At 41.6% G+C, this 19,174-nt stretch overlaps 1 protein-coding gene across 1 annotated transcript; it reads right to left on the reverse strand.

The window, feature by feature from the left end:
• Nucleotides 1–551: 551 nt before the first annotated feature.
• rasip1 (Ras interacting protein 1) lies at nt 552–18,267 on the reverse strand. Its single transcript, XM_033980978.2, has 16 exons — nt 18,043–18,267; nt 16,586–16,707; nt 14,939–15,390; nt 13,669–13,926; nt 12,415–12,656; nt 10,940–11,101; nt 10,097–10,301; nt 9,698–9,996; nt 9,464–9,625; nt 8,784–8,824; nt 8,046–8,200; nt 7,113–7,225; nt 5,479–5,761; nt 4,506–4,669; nt 4,023–4,164; nt 552–2,797 (listed from the first exon to the last, which is right to left on the reverse strand). The coding sequence occupies exons 2-16, from the start codon at nt 16,705–16,707 to the stop codon at nt 2,619–2,621; spliced, it is 2,979 nt and encodes a 992-aa protein (XP_033836869.1). The 5' UTR covers nt 18,043–18,267; the 3' UTR covers nt 552–2,618.
• Between the last annotated feature and the right edge of the window lie 907 nt (nt 18,268–19,174).

Here is a 19,174-nt window from a genome sequence, read left to right on the forward strand (position 1 = left end):
AAGCAATGGTAGTGTCTTAAAAATAGTTAGTTACATTGATTTGAGCACCTTTTATAAGTAGTTTTCATACTTTTACGTGTACTTGAGTAATATTTAGTTTGCAGTACTTTTACTTGAATAAAAGTTTTGGTTACTCTTTCTAAGTCTCTAATTGACAAAAGCTTTATGTTTATGATTTGAACTTTTGCGTTTAGTTTAGTTTGTCTTATATTTGTCCTTCCTAAATCAGATGCTACGTCCACGCTACGTTTCTCTTACAATTACTTTCCCCAATTACTTTTTACTCTAACTTCCCGAACCACTACTTTGCACTTCTACTTGAGTACTACTTTGTGTGTTACTTTGAAGCAGTGTTACTCTTACTCGAGTACAATCCCCCCTGTCCACTCTCCCGCCTCTGCTCTTTACCTGCAGACTAATAATCCACAGACGGGACTGAGAGCTGCACTGCCCCCTAGTGTCCCATTAGTGATTGAAGCAGGGCCAGTGCCAAACCCCAGGGGCCCGTCTGTGGGAAATAGACCCGTCAAACATTACACGGAAACTCCGGGTCTTTTACATTGAAACTTTATTAAAAACAAGCTGTTAAACCCAAGCACAGGAGCCAAGTCAAACAGGCCCGTAAAGCATTACACAACATAGACAAACACACTGGTTTCACTCAAGTAATATCTGGGAGAAATACCAGACGCAGTTTAAAGTACTTCAAATCTGCAGTGTCTATAAATGAAATGATACACAATTCAAATACGATTCATTATGTCCACGACGAGCACAAACAGGGACTGGAACGGACTTTTAAAGACATATCACGGGACATAACGCTCAAAAAAAAAAAAATTACGTGGATCTACTTTTACCAATAAAATGTATCGTGTAAAGCTGCACTGTGTGATGTCTCTGCTCGTCTCCATGGAGATGTGGTTCATTTGCCTGGTATCTTCCGCAGTATGGCGTTCACCTCGTCTGTCTCAGTGTAGAAAAGTGGGTGTCGCTACGAGGTCGAGTTACAGGTCAGAGCTGCGGAGAGGCGAGCCTGCTCACCGACAGAATGCGTGTTTTAGGTGTCGCTGCTAGACTAAGTTGCAGGTCTGATCTGCGGAGAGGCAAGCCTGCTCACTGAAAGAATGAGTGTTTTACATGCTGCTACTAGGCCAAGTTACAAGTCAGATCTGTGGAGAGGTGAGTCTGTGCATTGCTATTCTTTCAATGCACAGACTCGCATGTGCATGTTTTAGATGCCACTACTAGACCAAGTTACAAGTCAGGTCTGCGGAGAGGCAAGTCGGCTCACTGAAAGAATGCGTGTTTTAGATGCTGCTACTAGGCCAAGTTACAGGTCAGATCTGTGGAGAGGCGAGCCTGCTCACTGAAAGAATAGAATGCATGTTTTAGGTGCCACTACTAGGAAAAGTTACAGGTCTGGTCTGCAGAGAGGCGAGTCCACTCAAGGCTCACTGAATTAATTTATGTTTTAGATGCTGCTACTAGACTAAGTTTAAAGTCAGATCTGTGGAGAGGCGAGCTTGCTCACTGAAAGAATGCATGTTTTAGATGCCGCTGCTAGGCTAAGTTACAGGTCAGATCTGTGGAAAGAATGCATGTTTCAGGTGCTGCTACTAGGCCAAAGTACAGGTCAGATCTGCAGAGAGGCGAGTCCACTCACTGAAAGAATTCATGTCTCAGGTGCTGCTACTAGACCAACTTACAGGTCAGATCTGTGGAAAGAATGTATATTTTGGAAGCCATAAAAGCAATGAAACACATGCAATCGAATACGTCTAAGACAGACAGAGGTTTAATGCCACTGTGTAACATTCAACATTCAAGGCAAAGCAATAACATCTCCATGGAGATGAGTGGTTATGTTGTTGTTGCCTTGTGCACCTTTAACCGTGTTTGTGTTTGAAAACCTGAGATCTTTAGCTGTTGAGCATCTTAAGACGACATCGTTCCCGGAGCTGATTCAAATCATCCAGAATGCCATTCCAGTGACTGCGGCTGGAATTCCGTCGGACCCGGAAATAGAGTTATTACATCACCACGTAACTGTCCCATAGGTTGCATTCACATCCCAAGAATTTGATGATGTCATGATCTCAGATGGGGGCAGGGGCCAATAAAAGTCTGTGTGCGAGTGGCTATTTTTGAAGGAAATATCCAAACTGGAAAATCCACAAAGTTTAGACAAAAGTGGGACTAAACCTGTGACTAAAACCGGACTGGACCAGGACTAAACCAGGACTAGAACACGCGCTAAGTCTATATCAAGCCAGGACCAAACCAGGAAGTGTGAACGCACCTTTAATATCCAGTACTTGGTATATAATCACACCTGTATGTTCAAATATTTCAAACATACACATACATTCTACCTCCTTTTACCACTATATAAAACCACCAAAGTTACTGAAAATCCCAGTTCCAAAAATCAAAAAACAACTATATTTTCCATAAACCAGCTCAAAACAACTGATAGCCTTCTGCAGAATTTTTCTTCACCCCCCGCTTCATTTTTAAACAACGTGCTCTTTTAAATATCGCCATGTCAAGTGAACACAACCTATTAACTAAACAGGAGTAAGTTTCTTTAGTCTCGAGTCAGTTCTTGGCATCGCTCACAGCCTGGTTCTCTGATTGGCAGGCAGCTCGTCCTGGTCAAGTCCCCACAAGAAGGTGCGGAGCCGGGTGACCTCCTTCTGCAGTTCAGCGCTGGGGATCGGCTGGGACAGGTCCAGTCTGGGAGTCTCATTTGGGAGGATTAAAGGAGGGTGGTCCAGGAAGCTCTCAAAGATGTCTGACAGAAACAATGACGACAGTTAGAGCTGCTTGTTTGATCTATGCTGCAAAAATGATTCGAAATGGACTTGAAGCGATGAAAGAATTGGATTAGCTATTAGCAATGCGGCTCATTGAAGCGTGAAATGCTCTTACACATTACAGGCAACAGGTTTGTGACTAAAACACTGGAGTTAGTTTGGAATAGTGCGTCTGGATTCAGTTCAATTCAGTTTTTTTTCCACAATGGACGTTTTATAAGGCACGTACATATACACACGCAACATATATACAAGCATTTACACACTCATGCTTCATACAAACTGCATACACGTACATAGTGCTTCATACACACTACAGACACGTACGTAGTGCTTCATACACACTACACACACGTACGTAGTGCTTCATACACACTACACACACGTACGTAGTGCTTCATACACACTACACACACGTACGTAGTGCTTCATACACACTACACACACGTACGTAGTGCTTCATACACACTACACACACGTACGTAGTGCTTCATACACACTACACACACATACGTAGTGCTTCATACACACTACACACACGTACGTAGTGCTTCATACACACTACACACACGTACGTAGTGCTTCATACACACTACACACACGTACGTAGTGCTTCATACACACTACACACACGTACGTAGTGCTTCATACACACTACACACACGTACGTAGTGCTTCATACACACTACACACACGTACGTAGTGCTTCATACACACTACACACACGTACGTAGTGCTTCATACACACTACACACACGTACATAGTGCTTCATACACACTACACACACGTACATAGTGCTTCATACACACTACACACACGTACATAGTGCTTCATACACACTATATACACGTACATAGTGCTTTATACAGATACATACACGTACACAAGTATATACTGTACACATACATTTTCTATTTACATATATATACCAGTATATAAGTGACACTGACAAATATGGACTCTAAGAAGCTGTGTAAGCTCATGAAATAGGGTCTATCACCACTTTTTTTGCTGTATGACAACTGGTTTAAATATTTTTTTCAGTTAAATTACCTTCCCCGTGAGCTAAGAAAACTGCATAACTCCTTAAACTTAAAAAACATCCAAAAACGTAAGTATTATTGAAACCAGTAGTCACTAATTAAACTCATTTAAACTCATGTACTGTAGATGTATATCCATATATAATTTCTAAGTGGTACCTCCGCTGAGATCTGTCCCGGGAGGAGGGGCCCAGGAGGACGGGGGTGCCCGCGTTGGACCCAGTTTGTAGTGGGTGAGGAGATGATGGAGTTGGGCCGGGCTCAACAAGGTGTGGTCCTCCTGCAGACTGCCCCAGGACGACTACAAAACAATACTACGTTATGTGCACACTGCAAAGAACGATCATGATATTTGAATTTAAAACAAACTAAAAGTATCTAGTCTTGGTTAGTTGGATACAGGAGTTTTGGATCAGATCCGGTAGAATATTTTACTGAAATGTGCAGCTGGTTTCTAGACAATTTAGCTCGAGATAAGAAAATAAATAAGTGTCTGTCAAGTCCAGCTTTAGTACTGATCTCATTGTTTCCACATTTAGTTTAGTTTAATATTGGAGTCATTTAAAGTATTTCTTTTTGCAGTGCATGAGACGGAGAATAAACGAGACATGACTTTATCTGTGGTGCAGACAGAGCACTAACCTGGATGAGTCTGGTTTTGGGAATGCACAGGAAGTTGACTATGACAGACAGTTTCTTCATGAACTCAGAGGCAATATCTCCTAATCCCGCTCCCTGGAGCCAGTCCAGCACCAGATCCAGGTTAGTCCGGATCTGAACAGCTCTGGACCACGAGAACAGCCCATCTGAGACACGAAATGCATCATTATATACATTACATAGTCCAAAGAGCCACAATATGAACTGATGGAGGGAAAGTGTGAATAAATAGTGATGTTATACTGCAAAATGGGGGCAAGAGTCAGTTTTTCTTGTAAATTGCATTGCACTTTACCATGAAATATCCAAAACGAAAATTCACAAACATTGAACCTGATCATTTCTATAAGTGACGCACAACAACTCACTGTATCACAACACAAATCTGCACTGGAACATCTGTACTAAATGTCGCGATGTCATCTGAAACCCAGCGATACATTCACCTGAACAATAGAAATGCGTCGTACAAGGTTGTAGCGTTCAAACTAAATGGATTTACAATGACAGGACCATTATAAAAGTTCTGTATCCTCAGTTCATTCACTCCAGAACATCACACCCTCTCCAAAGCACGCACAAACACGCACACAAACACACATCTGCGCACATTATGGGAGCAGTTTTAGTTTGAGAGGAGCCATTGTTTCACCAGGCATGAAATCACCAGGGTTGCATCACTGCTCCGCGTTGCAGCGTTTCTCAAACTGTGGTATGCCCCCCTCATAGTTCAAATATTTGTTGATTTTAGAGTCAATTTAATCCAGATTTTTGACCTTTTTTGGGTTTGTTCTTGTTTAGATTTAGTAGAGTAGTTTGGTTTAGATCTGGTGAAGCTTAGAAGGCCAAATATTTTCTCTGTTGGTGCTTAAAAGTTTCACTCCTCACATTTTGCAAAGTCAAAATATTGTCTTTTGTTTTTAATTTGAGCTTTTTCACACTATAGCATCTGTACCTCTCTCTAGCAGTGTGTTGAGCAGCGAGGTGTTGGTGAAGAAGAAGAGGTAGCCGAACGTTTGGGATGTGAGAGGAGGAGAGAGACAGGCTTCTCTGGAGAGCAGCAGGGAGCAGCGGTAAACCTCCACCAGACCCGCCACTCTCGGGGGTAAAGCCGAAACATCGTCCACATCTCTCTTCTCCTCTCCCTCTGCGCCCGCTCCTCCGTCCTTCTCTTTGTCCTTGTCGTCGCTGGAAAACGGGTTTGTGTCCAGAAGAGCGGGCAGCAGGGAGTACAGCGTCTGCGAGGAGAAACACGATAAGTGGTTGAGTCAAATATTCAGGTAAGATTCAAAAGAGCAATGTTTAAATGTCATAAAGGTAAGTTCCATAGCAAAAGATCTCAGGTTTTTTTACTTCAAAACATTTGCCCAGTGGCAGAATTCAGTTTTCTTTTGCTGATGTCTAAATGAACGAAAATAACCCGCAAGTAGTCAGCTTTATTTTTTACAGTTATTCTATATGTTTTTTGCCTGTAAACCCCTCACCACACACTTTATACACTTTTCTCACACAGGTGTTAACATTTCCTCACATTTCTCTCTCGTTTAAACTCTCTCAAAGTTCAAACCTTCGTAGGCGTCTTTGTCGGTGCAGAACGTTTCATCGACATTGTGGGTTTTGTCGGGGAGAAAACAAATTGCAAACATACAGCACTTCAGAGTCACACTGCGATCCAATGTTTATGTAAAGACACAGAGACACGGTATGGAGGAGACTGATGGACAATGGTCTACAGTCCCTTAGCCAATCAGGACGCAGAACACAATGCACGTAGAGTTATCTTTCTCTCCTTATTTCAATGTAATTTATATAAAATGCATGAACCATATACTGTATAGAAGGACACAGGACACAAGGACACAGAGGTAGTACGCACTGGTTGGAGCTGGGAAACCAACCGCTAATCTTTAATTTATAGGTGAAAATTACCACTGAGCCACTGCCAACAAAACTCTCTGTAGTCGTTCCAATTTTAAATACTGTACTACTCTACTGACAGACAGATAAAGCTGCACAAAGTCACTTTTCAGGTGGAGGGTCCTGCCACCTGCTTGTCTCCATGGAGATGTTATTGCTTTGCCTGGAATGTTCCACAGTACAGCATTAAACTTATCTATCTGCATGCAGACAAGTTAGAGGTCAAGTCTACGGAGAGGCGACCGTGCTCACTGTAAGAATTCATGCTGTTCAGGTATTTCTTTCACAATAAAACACTTGTAATTGAGTAAATGCATGAGGGATATGTTTAATACTACACTACGGAACATTTTAGGCAAAGAAATATCATCATCCCAACCAGAAATCTTACAGAATGCATCTTTAACATAAGACAAAGCTGCTGCGTTCACACGTGTCCTGTCTGAGTCCTGGTTTGATCCAGTTTAGTCCTGATGCAAACTTGGCCCTAATTTTTTTTTTTTTCATGTGGTGTATGTGCAAACGTGTGACTGCAGCCATGTTGAAACCAGTAAAGTAAAAATAAGAATCTAGACGTACTAAATGTATCCCAATGACACAAGACAAACATTCATAATCCAAGCCACTTTTAACACAGTGGTCCCAGTGTTTCTATTTAGGGAGTGTTTTCACCTTAGTGAGATGATACACACACTGCTGAAAGGTGTGCATAATGACATCATCCAGCTGCGCCAGGGCCTCCGAGCAGGTGTCCATGTCAGCCGTCAAAACAGGGTCGCCCGGGGCTACGGAGAGGCACCCATTAAGACAGATTAAAGACCAGACGCACGCTCTAATTTTTATGTTGGCTGTACTTCTGTGTTACGGAGATTACAAGGGAAAGGTAATTTTTTTTTTTAGTCAGCAGTTTTTTTTATTATTTTGTAACAACTACAAGCATTGAGGTATATATTACACAAGAGGAACTGTCGCCATGGTGATCTATAGTAGGCGGGATCAAGTTAAAGCAGCCATTTGGTCATCAGTAGTATCTTATGCAAACTAATAGGAGATATACGTTTAATTATGATTTTTTAAATTTGTTTCTCTTTTTTTATTTATTGATTGGATTTTTTTTGTAATCATGCTTGTTTTTTGTAATTTTTTTCAAATTAAAAACATTACTAATATTAATTTGTGGAACATAAATAAAAAATTAACCCAAGGTTATACTCATACAGTGTGCAAATATACTGTAATCCTGCATAAAATCAATACTAGTGCAATATTATTAGGGTAAAAATAGGTCCTACTTACTGAAAACAAATTTCTGTGCATGTTTACGACTAAAAAATTTAATAAATGAAATCTCTGGCCATGTTATTATATTAATTTCTATAGTAATTTTGCTCTGCCTACAGTCCCAAGATGGCTGCCACATTTGCCACAACAACAGAAAAAAAAATTTCTGTACATGTTTACGACTTAACTTAATAAATGACATCTCTGACCATGTTATTATATTGATTTCTATTGGAATTTTGCTCGTTCTACAGTCCCAAGATGGCCGCCACGACAACAGTACCAATCATTATACACCAGTTTTTCTTTAGAATTAACTCAAACCTTCAAACTCCCACTCCTTGTCCATGGTTTCCACTTTGACCTGGAAGAAGTTCAGGAGCTCAGTGGCGTTGGACATCCAGAACATGAGCGGGCGGAGATCCGAGGAGAGGGCCTGGACACTGGGCATGCTGATCTCCACCTCCTGCTCCGAAGAACTGAGAAGAAGACGTTAAAACGTGGCTCAAATTTAACCCATATTACTGCAAAAAGTAACATCTACATAAGTTAAAGTCACTGGAATAAGGAACATTTGGACATGATTTGAGAACATCTTATCGATATTAAAGATATGCTTTTTTCCATGGAAATGTAACTGTTTTGCCTGGAATATCCCACAGTACGGCATGATTAGACCTATTTGTATTGATTTAATGCACCTCAAAATGCATTCTTACTGTGACCAGGTTCTCCACAGATCTCACCTGTAACTGAGCCTGCTGGTGTCACCTACTTGGAGATAGATAGGTTTAATGCCGTACTGTGGAACATTTAAGCAAAGCAATGACATCTGATTGTACACAAGAAGGTGGCGGATCCCTCATTGGAAATATTACATAGTGCACCTTTTGTTCCATTGGAAGATCATTTACCTGCCAAGTGAAATCAACTCAAATCAAGATAAAATATTCTTAATTCAAGCAGTCTTAAGCTGTAATTTACTTGTTGCCGTATACTGTTATTATGATCATTTAAAAGTATTTTGTTCATGCCATAAATATGAATGAAAAGTGCTCTTACTTTTGCGTGGGATGCTTATCCCCAAATTCCTTGATGTTATCCTGTGAAGAGAGTTGGACACAGAAGAGAGGGTTGTGGGGGCGGAGGGGAGCAGAGTCTCGCCCTGCAGCCAGGACAATTACAGCACATTTTCCAGCAGCAGGGAAGTGACATCAACTCATCCCCTCTGCTGTCTACAACACTGGCCACAACACGGGGCCACAATGAAGAACTGGTAAATGGTCATATTTATAAAGAGCTTTCCTCTAGCTTCAAGGCACTCAAAGCACTTTACTGCAACGAACCACTCAGCCATTCACACACAATTATCAGGATTAAGTGTCTCGTCATCTGTGGCAGCTGGGATCAAACCGCCTCTGGATCACTGGATCTGACTGCTCCACCAGTGATGTTTATGTCGAGAGCTGGATTTGAACCGCCAACCTTCAGATCCAAGGACAAGCACTCTAACTGAGCTACTGTCACCACTGTCTGCAGCCCTGGACCAGTATGAAGAGCAGCTCTGACACTGGACCACACAGCGCTGCGCCACACCGAAGCCTCGTGTCTGTTTGTTTTTCTGACTGGACCTGGAGATCTTCATGTGTCTGACTTCAATTATCCTCACGCATTAGTCAGTACCAAGTTACCCAAATACACACTTTTATATTATTCATGACTCTCAGTGTCTTTGCACTCACCCACACAATTTCTTTAATGAGATTAGCTGCTTTCAGGAGGATTTGAGGAGTGAGAGCAGGGTCCAGGTGTTTCGACGCGTGATCGATCATGATTGACAGCAGATATGCAGGAGCCAAAGGTCCCCCCCCAGAGTCTGGAGAGGAATTTTTGGAGATTATTTCCTGAAATAGAAGTCAACATTTATGAGTTGTTCCCAAAGGAAGAGGAGGAATATAAAATTATGTTGTTGGTACTTGTAAGAGAGTGTCTGCATGACGAGGGTGGAACTTCAAAATGGCTTCACTCGACCCAAGGTACTGCCTCAGAACCTCCTGTCTGTCCACCAGGCCTGAGGGGCAGCAGGTGGAGGTGGCGTCGCTCTGCCAGGGCAAAGTCAGAGCGAGAGGGGGGGCCGGAGACACTCGAGGGTCCCGGTACAAGAAGAAGAAATGCTCCCCGACACCAATGACATCTCCAGGCTTTAGCACAGTCTCCCTGTACACACACACTCCATTGTGTGTGACGGCTCCTCCTCTGAAGGGCCTCATCAGAGCTGAGAGGGACACACAACATCAGCTCTATGTTTATGGGTGTTATGTTTCACAGTTTATTGCTTTATCACCATAGAAGTGAGTGCTGCTTGTTAACTGCACCTTGTCCGGAGGGCGTTTCAGGGACCGCCGAGTCTCTGCGGATCAGCAAGTGTCGAGCCAAAAGGTCCGGCGCCGACAGGAACGTGTCGACCTTCAGAGGCCTCTTCCCCTTCTTCTCCCTCTCTCTGTCCTTCTCTCTCTCCTTCAACGTGGGCTTTCTCCCAAACACATGCATGTGCCCCGTCATGATGTACAACACAAAGTCCTGCAGAAAACAGGGAGGTCTGTTATCTCGGTCTGTTATGGTTTAAACGAATCTCTAATCTGAAGATGAGACGTTCAACAAAAGCAGATGATAAGGAACGAAGTGTGCCACAGTTTGAAACAATAGACTCGAGTGATGTCAATGTGAGCGCCGCACACAGAGGGACGAGTGTTTTGTAGAGGCAGGTCGTCGAGGCTTTTTGTCGCTATGACGATGTTTATGCGGGATGCAGAATGGGAGAGGTTAGCGCGGGGATGGAAAGGCTGATGGTATGCTGCGATTACAGACATGCAGGCCTGATGTCATCTGGGTGTGTGGACCTACACTCAAATCTGCTCAGACAAATTGACTGTTAGACATAAATGCTACTGTATGTGTGAGCGTATGTGCATAGGTCAGTGTTTCCCACCATTTTTTTTTCAGTTTGGACCGACTTTTTCATGACTTCACCCAGAGGAACTGCTTTAAAATCCGTTGTTTACTTCTATTTTGGGTTATACTTTTATGACCTTCGCTGACTTTGCGCTGTGGCAAATGGGGTAATAATAGATTGAGCTGCTTAAACTGTTGACCCTGTTGGTGAACTACTGCGTTACAGCTCACTTCTTGAGATTTACTTCCTGGTAATGCCTTGTTACCTTGCTCTGGTCGTAGCCCTGAAGAAGCAGGAAGTAGGGTCGGTCGGTCGGAGGGAGGATCAGACTCTGTGACATCACTTCCAGGTCACAGGTGGAGTAGTCCTTTTCTTCTTCTGCAGTTTGGTGAGTCCATCCTACTTTGGCTTCAGGCCTGGTTCTGATCTGTAATTATTAGTTTTATTAGTTTAGACGATTAAAAAGCATTTGTCTTGTTTCACAGCAAAATATGAATACATAGAGGAGTTAGAATATTATTGTTAAACCCAAAAAATACACTCAAATAAAAGCATGTTCTGTTTTTGTTTTGTTTTGGATGTTTTTATTACATTATTACACTGAAAGACATGCGCTCTCCTTACTCTGAGAGGGCTTGCATCTCCACAAACTTGTTTCCATGGAAATGCTCTATCTTTGGTGATAATATTCCATAATATTGCACAAAACGTATTATTTTCTGGTTATTTGCCTGCATGTTGTGTTTTCTGTGTATCTGTTTTTATATTAGAGCAGGTTAGGTTGTATTTAAAATGTACTTTATAAATAAAATTGAATTGAATAAAACGTATCAATCTCCACGGAGAGGTGACAGGCCAAGTTACACGGTGTTGCTTTAAGTGAGGGTGCATTTTTACAGTGTTGCCCCTCACACTTTTTGGCCCTTTACCTCTGACGCGTTCGGCCCTTTACCACTCACATGTTCGGCTCTTTACCTCTCACACGTTCGGCCCTTTACCTTTCAAACATTCAGCCCCTTAACCCTCACACGTTCAGCCCTTTACCTCTGACGCGTTCGGCCGTTCACCCCTCACACATTCGGCCCCTTAACCCTCACATATTTTTCCCCTTACCTCTCACACGTTCGGCCCCTTAACCCTCACACGTTCGGCCCCTTACCTCTCAGTGTTCGACCCCTGACCGCTCACATTGGGCCCCTTAACTCTCACGTGTTCGGCCCCTGACCCTTCACACATTAAGACCCTTACCGCTCACACGTTCGGCCCCTTACCCCTCACATGTTCGGCCCTTCACCCCTCACACATTCTGCCCTTTACCTCTCACATTCGGCCCTTTACCCCCCACATGTTCGGCCCCTTACCCCTCACACGTTTGGCCCCTTACCCCTCACACTGGGCCCCTTAACTCTCACGTGTTCGGCCCCTCACCCCTCACACGTTCGGCCCTTTACCCCTCACACATTCAGCCCCTGACCCCTCACACATCGGGCCCCTGACCCCACTCACTGGCCCCCTTACCTCTCACATTGGGCCCCTTAACTCTCACGTGTTCGGCCTGTCACCCCTCACACGTTCGGCCCTTTATCTCTCACACATTCAGCCCCTGAACCCTCACACATTGGACCCCTGACCCCACTCACTGGCCCCCTTACTTCTCACATTGGGCCCCTGACCTCTCACACATTCAGCCCCTGACCCCTCACACATTGGGCCCCTGACCCCACTCACTGGCCCCCTTACCTCTCCTGGCTGTGGGCTGATCATGCTCACAATGTTCTTCCGGTCCTGTCCCTCTGAGCTGTTGTTGTTCGTGCGGTTGTTCGTCCCGCGCTGGTCGTTGCTCACGTGGTTTCCTTGGCGACGTCTTAGGCTCAGGTTCATGTCGCTGATGCTTCTCCTCAGCTCTGTGTTTCTCCCTCGATGTCCTCGCTCCTCTTCGGGGCCCCCTCCTGACGCCATTCTGCTACGGCGCCAGCGAACACCTAAAACACACAAAATACACTTAGTAAAGACGTAATTGGACGCAAAATATCCCAGTCAAAATCAATTTTCTAACTGGCAATACTGTCGTTATTTGTGTACTTAAAATGTCCAATGGATTTGGAGGAAAAAATCGAATTGCTATTTTTGTGACAATTATTGCGATTATTAGATTTGCGATATATGTTTAAAAACCTGAAATATGAACTGCTAAACTAACACAAGAACCTCATGCTTTTCAGAACATGTTTATAGAAGCCTAAACTACAGGAACAACTATATTTTCCAATAAAAAACACAGGATATTTTGTTCTTTACACAGGACACGATTTCAATTCAATTACGATTAACTGTGCGTATCTGTTAACTTGCTGTTTTTAACTTAACCTTGTAGTTTAGACCTGAACAAACGCTGACATTAAGGGGATTTTTGTATGAGTTTATCGATTTATATTCAAGTTTTTTGTCAAATAGTAATGCTTGTGTGTGCTGTGAACTGAGTATTGATTTGCAAACTGACGTAACAAATCTTGCAATACTCTGATTGTGCAGGACTAATACATGTTTGACTCGTTTGAGCTTTAAGCCATGTTATAATGTTGTTACCTTCTCAAAAACAGACCTAGAGTTGTGTTTTGTTTCTGAGTAGTCCTATTGTTAGTCTGTCTGCATCTCCAAAGCTCAAAATGCTCTGTTCCACCTTGTGATGTCATGAAGTGGTAGTTTTCAAGTTAACAGCTGCATTTTACCTTTAGTTCTGTACAGATTGGCAATTCCAGGACTCAAATCATCCAAATGATTCTAGAAATGAAGGTGTGTGGAGTTTAAAAACACAGTGGAACACTTCCTGTATCACCACATGATGACATCACAAGGTGGAACAGAGTGTTTGCGAGAAGAACTCAGCTTAAATATGCAGGGTTTGTGTGTTAAATATGTGTGAATGAAACAAAACACAGCTCCGGACATGGTTTTGATGAGGAAAGAACATTATCCCAGGTCAGAAAAACCAACCTTCCCTCTCTCCTTCCCTCTCCCTCTCTCTTTCCCGCTCCCTCTCTTCTCTCTCGTAGTCGTCTCGTCGGTGTATTTCAAAGCGTCGTTCGAATCCGTCTTTGGGTCTCCACATGTCCACCAGGAGCAGGGGACATTCCCACGGGGCCACACATCTGCGACACTCCGTCTCCCATTTGAACGCTCCATCTGGCTGCTGGACGGGCTTTCCAATGACATCACACAACAGGAAGTCCTCTGGGCTGTACTTCTGAAGAACTACAAGGAAACACCAAGGGAAAAAAGAGCAAATAGAAACCAAATACTGAGTGGTTTAAGTATTATATTGATTATTCTGTTTGCAGTTGGTTAGAAGCAGGGATGTTACAGTGTTCCACAACATGGGAAATGTCAGAGTTGCAGAAGTAGAGTAATGAGCTGATATTTCTTGTAACTGTTTATGTTTTTGTTGTTGTTAATGTCAGTGTGTTGTTGGTCAATTACTGGTCTGTTTTGGAGACTGCTGTTGTTTTGCCTTTGTTTTTCTCTTGTTTTACTGTTGTTTTTCTGTTGTTTTGTCTTTGTTTTTCTCTTGTTTTACTGTTGTTTTGTCTTTGTTTTTCTGTTGTTTTGGCGTGCGTTATGGCTGACAGTATCCCTTTTATTCAGAAAATAAACCACCAGAATGAATTAGAGCACTACAATCCAATAACAACAATAGAATAAGAAATTAATCAAAATATGCAATATAATATAATATAATATAATTACTAATACTAAAATACACCTTAGATCTAACCATTTGAAATGTACTATTATCATAAGAGGAACACCTATTTTACAATTATTAAAAAAATATTAAAAACACTGGCCCAAAACACTAACACTTTAACTCACTCCCATTCATTCATATTAGATCACTTTTCCTGTACAATATATGACTAAAAATACAGTTAAAAGTGCACTGTTGTAACTTTTCTGCCTTGATGTTCCACAGTATGGCATTAAACGTATCTATCTCCACAAAGACAAGCAAATGACACTGCTAAAGGCTAAGTTACAAGTCAGATCTGTGGAGAGGCAACCCCATTGACAGCAAAAATGCTACTGGTATGATACTGAATGGAAGCAAAATAAGTTTAATGCCATGCTGTAGAATATTCCAGGCAAAGCCGTAGTATCTCCATGGAAACAAATACATGCTGGACCAGAAAGGTTACACAGTGCCCTTTAACCACGGGATTCTGGTTAAAAGTGGAATAAATTGGATCAAAGCTTCCTCTTCCTTTACCTGTGTCCTCCGTCTCCTCCCTCTCTCTCTCTGTGTAGCGCGTGATGACCTGACAGATGAGCTGCCGGGCTGTAGAGTGAACACTGGCCAGCAGGGAGCGGTAGTTAGCCCCACTCGAAAGCGCATCACCGTAAATCTTTATCAACCCCGGGGCAGAAGAAGACCCGGGGGGCAGATAGTGATGCGACGAAGGGGCAACCGAGTGCGCCCAGACCTCCCTCTCCCTCTCCCCCACTGCCTTGTCCCGGTCACTGTTAGAGCGCCCCCGCAGGAAGAGGTGGGAAAGACGTTTCGCCCGGGACTGGGGGGCGGCGGGTCGCGGCCGGAGGAAGGCGGGGGACGGAGAGGGCGACGGGGCGGGGGACGCCAGGGAGGGGGTGGAGTTTGAGAGGGAGGAGGAGGGGGCTGAGGGGGCTTCGTGGAGAGAGGCTGCGTCAGAGCTGGTGGTCGATCTGGGAAACGAATACGGGGTAAAGAGGAAGAGAGCAGTCAGCAGTGAGTTATGTCCAAACAGCTCAAACAACAAGGTCGAAAATAACACAGGATTCAGTTTGGAGGAAATGCGACAGTGGAAGTGATGACATCAGTGCGTCCTGCGGGATGGGACTGGGATGGGGCAAATGAAACAGTAAAGCACAACTAGGTCTGTCGCGATCATCAATATATCGACTTGTTGTTCAATATATGAAAGCTGGAACAGTATTTTTTGGGGGTCAATATTTATTGTGTGTATATTTCTTTGCACAACTCGGAAATTTTTGGTCATTTCTTGTCTGTATAATAAGATTTAAGCTGTAAAAGGTTGAGTCATTACAGGTGCAAACTGAGAACTAAATTCTTTCATTCTGCTATTATTTTTATTTTGTTTTGTTTTTTTTGTATTATTTATTTATTTTGTATTCTTTTTTATTTTTAATTATGTATTTATTTTATTATTATTATTATTATTATTATTATTTATGGTTTAAATCTGCTCTTGTGTTTTTGTTTCAGTGCCATAAATGTGATTTTGTGATTTTTATTTATTTTTTTATTTTTTTTATCAAGTGTTAATATCAGAGCAGTTAAACAAGTTACAGTTTGATTATATTTTTTTCCTCTTTTTAAACCTCACACCTCCCAAATGTTTTCTCCAAGATTCCCGTTTTGATAGGCATATACAAAGAAGAAAGAAATTGAATTATTATTGTTTATAGTCTATATTTACTTCAGCGATATTCCGAACTTCAAAATATGTTATTGTGACACTAAGCACATCAATTTTATTTAATTTTCTTTTACAATTGCAGTAAAAGTGAAGTAAAACAACTAAAAAAACAGCATTATATAAACACAAAAATCCTAATAACATATTTTCTTTGTTTGTACGACGTGTAAGTGTTTGCAACTGACTTTTATCAAACTTAAAGGCACTTCACCTGCTTGTCTCCATGGATACATTTGTACTTTGCTTAAAATATTCCAGTTTACGACAGTATTACATTAACTTATTTCACTTTTCTATCTCCATGGAGACAAGCAGGTGGCCAACTCACTACCAGAAAAGTGACATAGTGCGCATTTTATATCATTTCTCACATCATTTTCTTTCTGTATTCTGACCTCATTGTGCGTGTTTGTGACTGTATTTTACATCTTTAGCCTCACCTCACAGAGACAGCGCTGGGCCAACGTCGTCCTAACTTTGCAAAGTGTTTTCGAGGAGAGTTGATCCACAAACCGACGGGGAAATGGAGCTTCCTGGCGCGAGGGCTGCCAGACCCCTCCATCTGACACAAAAGGAAAAAATATGTATAGAGACACGTAGTTTAGTTTTGTCATGACACAAACCTAATCATAACTCACACTAAATAACAATACAATGTCAGAGCAATAACAGGAAACCAACTGTATATAGTATATACAGTATAGCCTAATGCTAAAAATACAGTACAATACAAATACAATACTGGACGTTATTGACAAAAACAATCTATTTTTTAATGAGATTATGTGGATAATGATAATCAGATGACACTTTTACCATCTCTATTTCTTTAAATGTCTGGTTTGAGATCCAGTAAAAGGACCATAAAAATACAAAATGTAGCCAACTTTATACCATTATTTTAAAGATGCACTCAGGTTTTCTGGTGGAGGGTCAGCTACTCGCTTCACTTTAAACTTTAAACTCTTATCTTCCATTTATTTCATTTCATTTCATTTTTATTGCATTCTTACTCTGGCTCGCCTCTCCATAGACATAACCTGTTGTAAAAGGTTGAGTCATTACAGATGCAAACTAAGTACTAAATAGTTTCATTCTGCTATCATTTTATTTTATTTTATGTATTCATTTTATTATTATTTATTTATTTATTTATTTATTTATTTATTTTTTATTTTATTTTTTTTTTTTATTTATTTTTTTTTTGTAGATTTAGAATAGTTTTCCTGATGGTGTCGCCTGCTTGTCTCCATGGCGATAGACAACATTCAAGGCACAGCAATGACCTTCATAATCTCCAAAGAGGCAAGAACGTGACGGACCCTCTCCCCAGAAAAGTTCCACAGTGCAGCTTTAAAGAGTCTGCATCGAGTTTCTTTAGTTTTACTGTTTAATCAGTTTTGCAGGTTTATTTGTATTTATTATAGACAATAAACTAACCCGCCCATCTCTATTAGCCGCTGCTTTCTCATAATGCAGATGTGTGTATACCAATAAAACAATAGAATGAAGTCATAAAATCAACAGGAAGTAACACTGTCAACACTGAAGCACACACAGAGTATCCTAATCCTAAAAATATATTGTTCATGTTCCAGGTTTTCAAACAGGAAGTCTCAGGTCCAGCTGTTGAAAATGGAATTACCCTGAACATTGCCCGGGCAAGTCGTCCATGAAAAAAATGTACAATCCTTTTTACTTGTTTGGACTGTATTTTGTTACTACTTAATAATTACTACAATTACTCGCACTTCCACTATATTGCTTTACACTGTTAGAAATGTTAAATAAAAGTATATATTACAAGAGATAGTACAGTATATGAAGAGATGGAAGAAAACTACACAGTAAGCAAACACACAAAAAAGTATTTAAGTGAATACTGTATTTAACTTACCCAGTTGTTTCTTATGGTCTGTATTAACTTCTACAATGATCCGTGACCAGATGAACTCCAAATACGCTTAATTTAATCCGTCTATGTCGCTCGTCTCTTGTTTTTCACAGTTATAGTCCATTTTATGTTGCTCCCCGGCTTCGTAAAAATAAAATATAAATGAAAATGTTTGTGAGTGAATGAGTGCTGCTCCCTCTCGCTTTCCTCGGCTTTTCTGGGCTATAGATAGAGAAACAGGCCCATTGTTCTAAGTGACAGAATTTCCTTCCTTTGTAGTGGACAACACCTATATCCTGACTGAGAACGAGAGAGAGGGACACGCTGGTTTAATGCCACGTTAACATGTTTTTAACTATTTTTAAGTTGGGACACGTTACAAGCTCAACCGTGAATTGTTTTCAAGTTAATTCTGTTTTCTATAATTTGTTTATTTTGATTTTTGAGTGGTTATTTCTATTAGCCTGTTGCTCTTGAACCTCCTTCTCCTGTTTGTCCCTTCCATTGTGGGACAAATAAACGTTATCTTATCTTATTTTTAAATTCAACTTAAAGTAATTGGGTTTAAATTGTAATAATCATCAAATTATGTTGTTCCAAGACTTAAGTTTCCATTGTAATTGACTATTTAAAGGTGCACTGTGCAACTTTTCAGCGGTTTCACCTCCTTGTCTCCACGTAGATGTCATTGCTTTGCCTTGAATGTTCCTCAGCATGGCATTAAACCTGCATTTATTTAATTACAGGTGTTTAAATAGCTCAAAAACACCTGTAAAAACACACATTCTTACTGCTAGCGAGCTCGCCTCTCGCGTCTCCACAGATCTGACCTTTAACCTGGATTGATGGCTTCCCGTACTGGTCTCCGTGGAGATAGTTGCCCTTAGTGACATATTGTAGACCGCTCTAGGCATGTAAAGTAGTAATATCTCCATGGAGGCAAGTCGGTGGCATGAAACTCCACCAGAAAAGTTCCATGGTGCATCTTGAAGTTTGAAAAGTTATAGATTTTGCAGGAAAGAGAACGAAGGAAGCCCAGTGAGAGACAGGAAACTCCAGACACCTGTGATCTTTGACATTGTCCTCGACAGGAAGATGCAGAGAAAGGACCTCCTGTGTCCCACATCAGGGACGT

This window comes from Periophthalmus magnuspinnatus, chromosome 16 (assembly GCF_009829125.3).
Source record: "Periophthalmus magnuspinnatus isolate fPerMag1 chromosome 16, fPerMag1.2.pri, whole genome shotgun sequence".
NCBI classification, from domain to species: Eukaryota; Metazoa; Chordata; class Actinopteri; order Gobiiformes; family Gobiidae; genus Periophthalmus; species Periophthalmus magnuspinnatus.

What these genes read in the sequence shown, in the direction of transcription:
- rasip1 (XM_033980978.2), bottom strand. Translation starts at nt 16,707, where the DNA reads ATGGAGGGGTCTGGCAGCCCTCGCGCCAGGAAGCTCCATTTCCCCGTC. An exon ending in AGGGCTACGACCAGAGCAAG is followed by an intron (nt 10,302 to 10,939) that starts GTAACAAGGCAT and finishes TGTTTTCTGCAG; the next exon opens with GACTTTGTGTTGTACATCAT. An exon ending in CAAGGAGTGGGAGTTTGAAG is followed by an intron (nt 7,226 to 8,045) that starts GTTTGAGTTAAT and finishes GCCTCTCCGTAG; the next exon opens with CCCCGGGCGACCCTGTTTTG.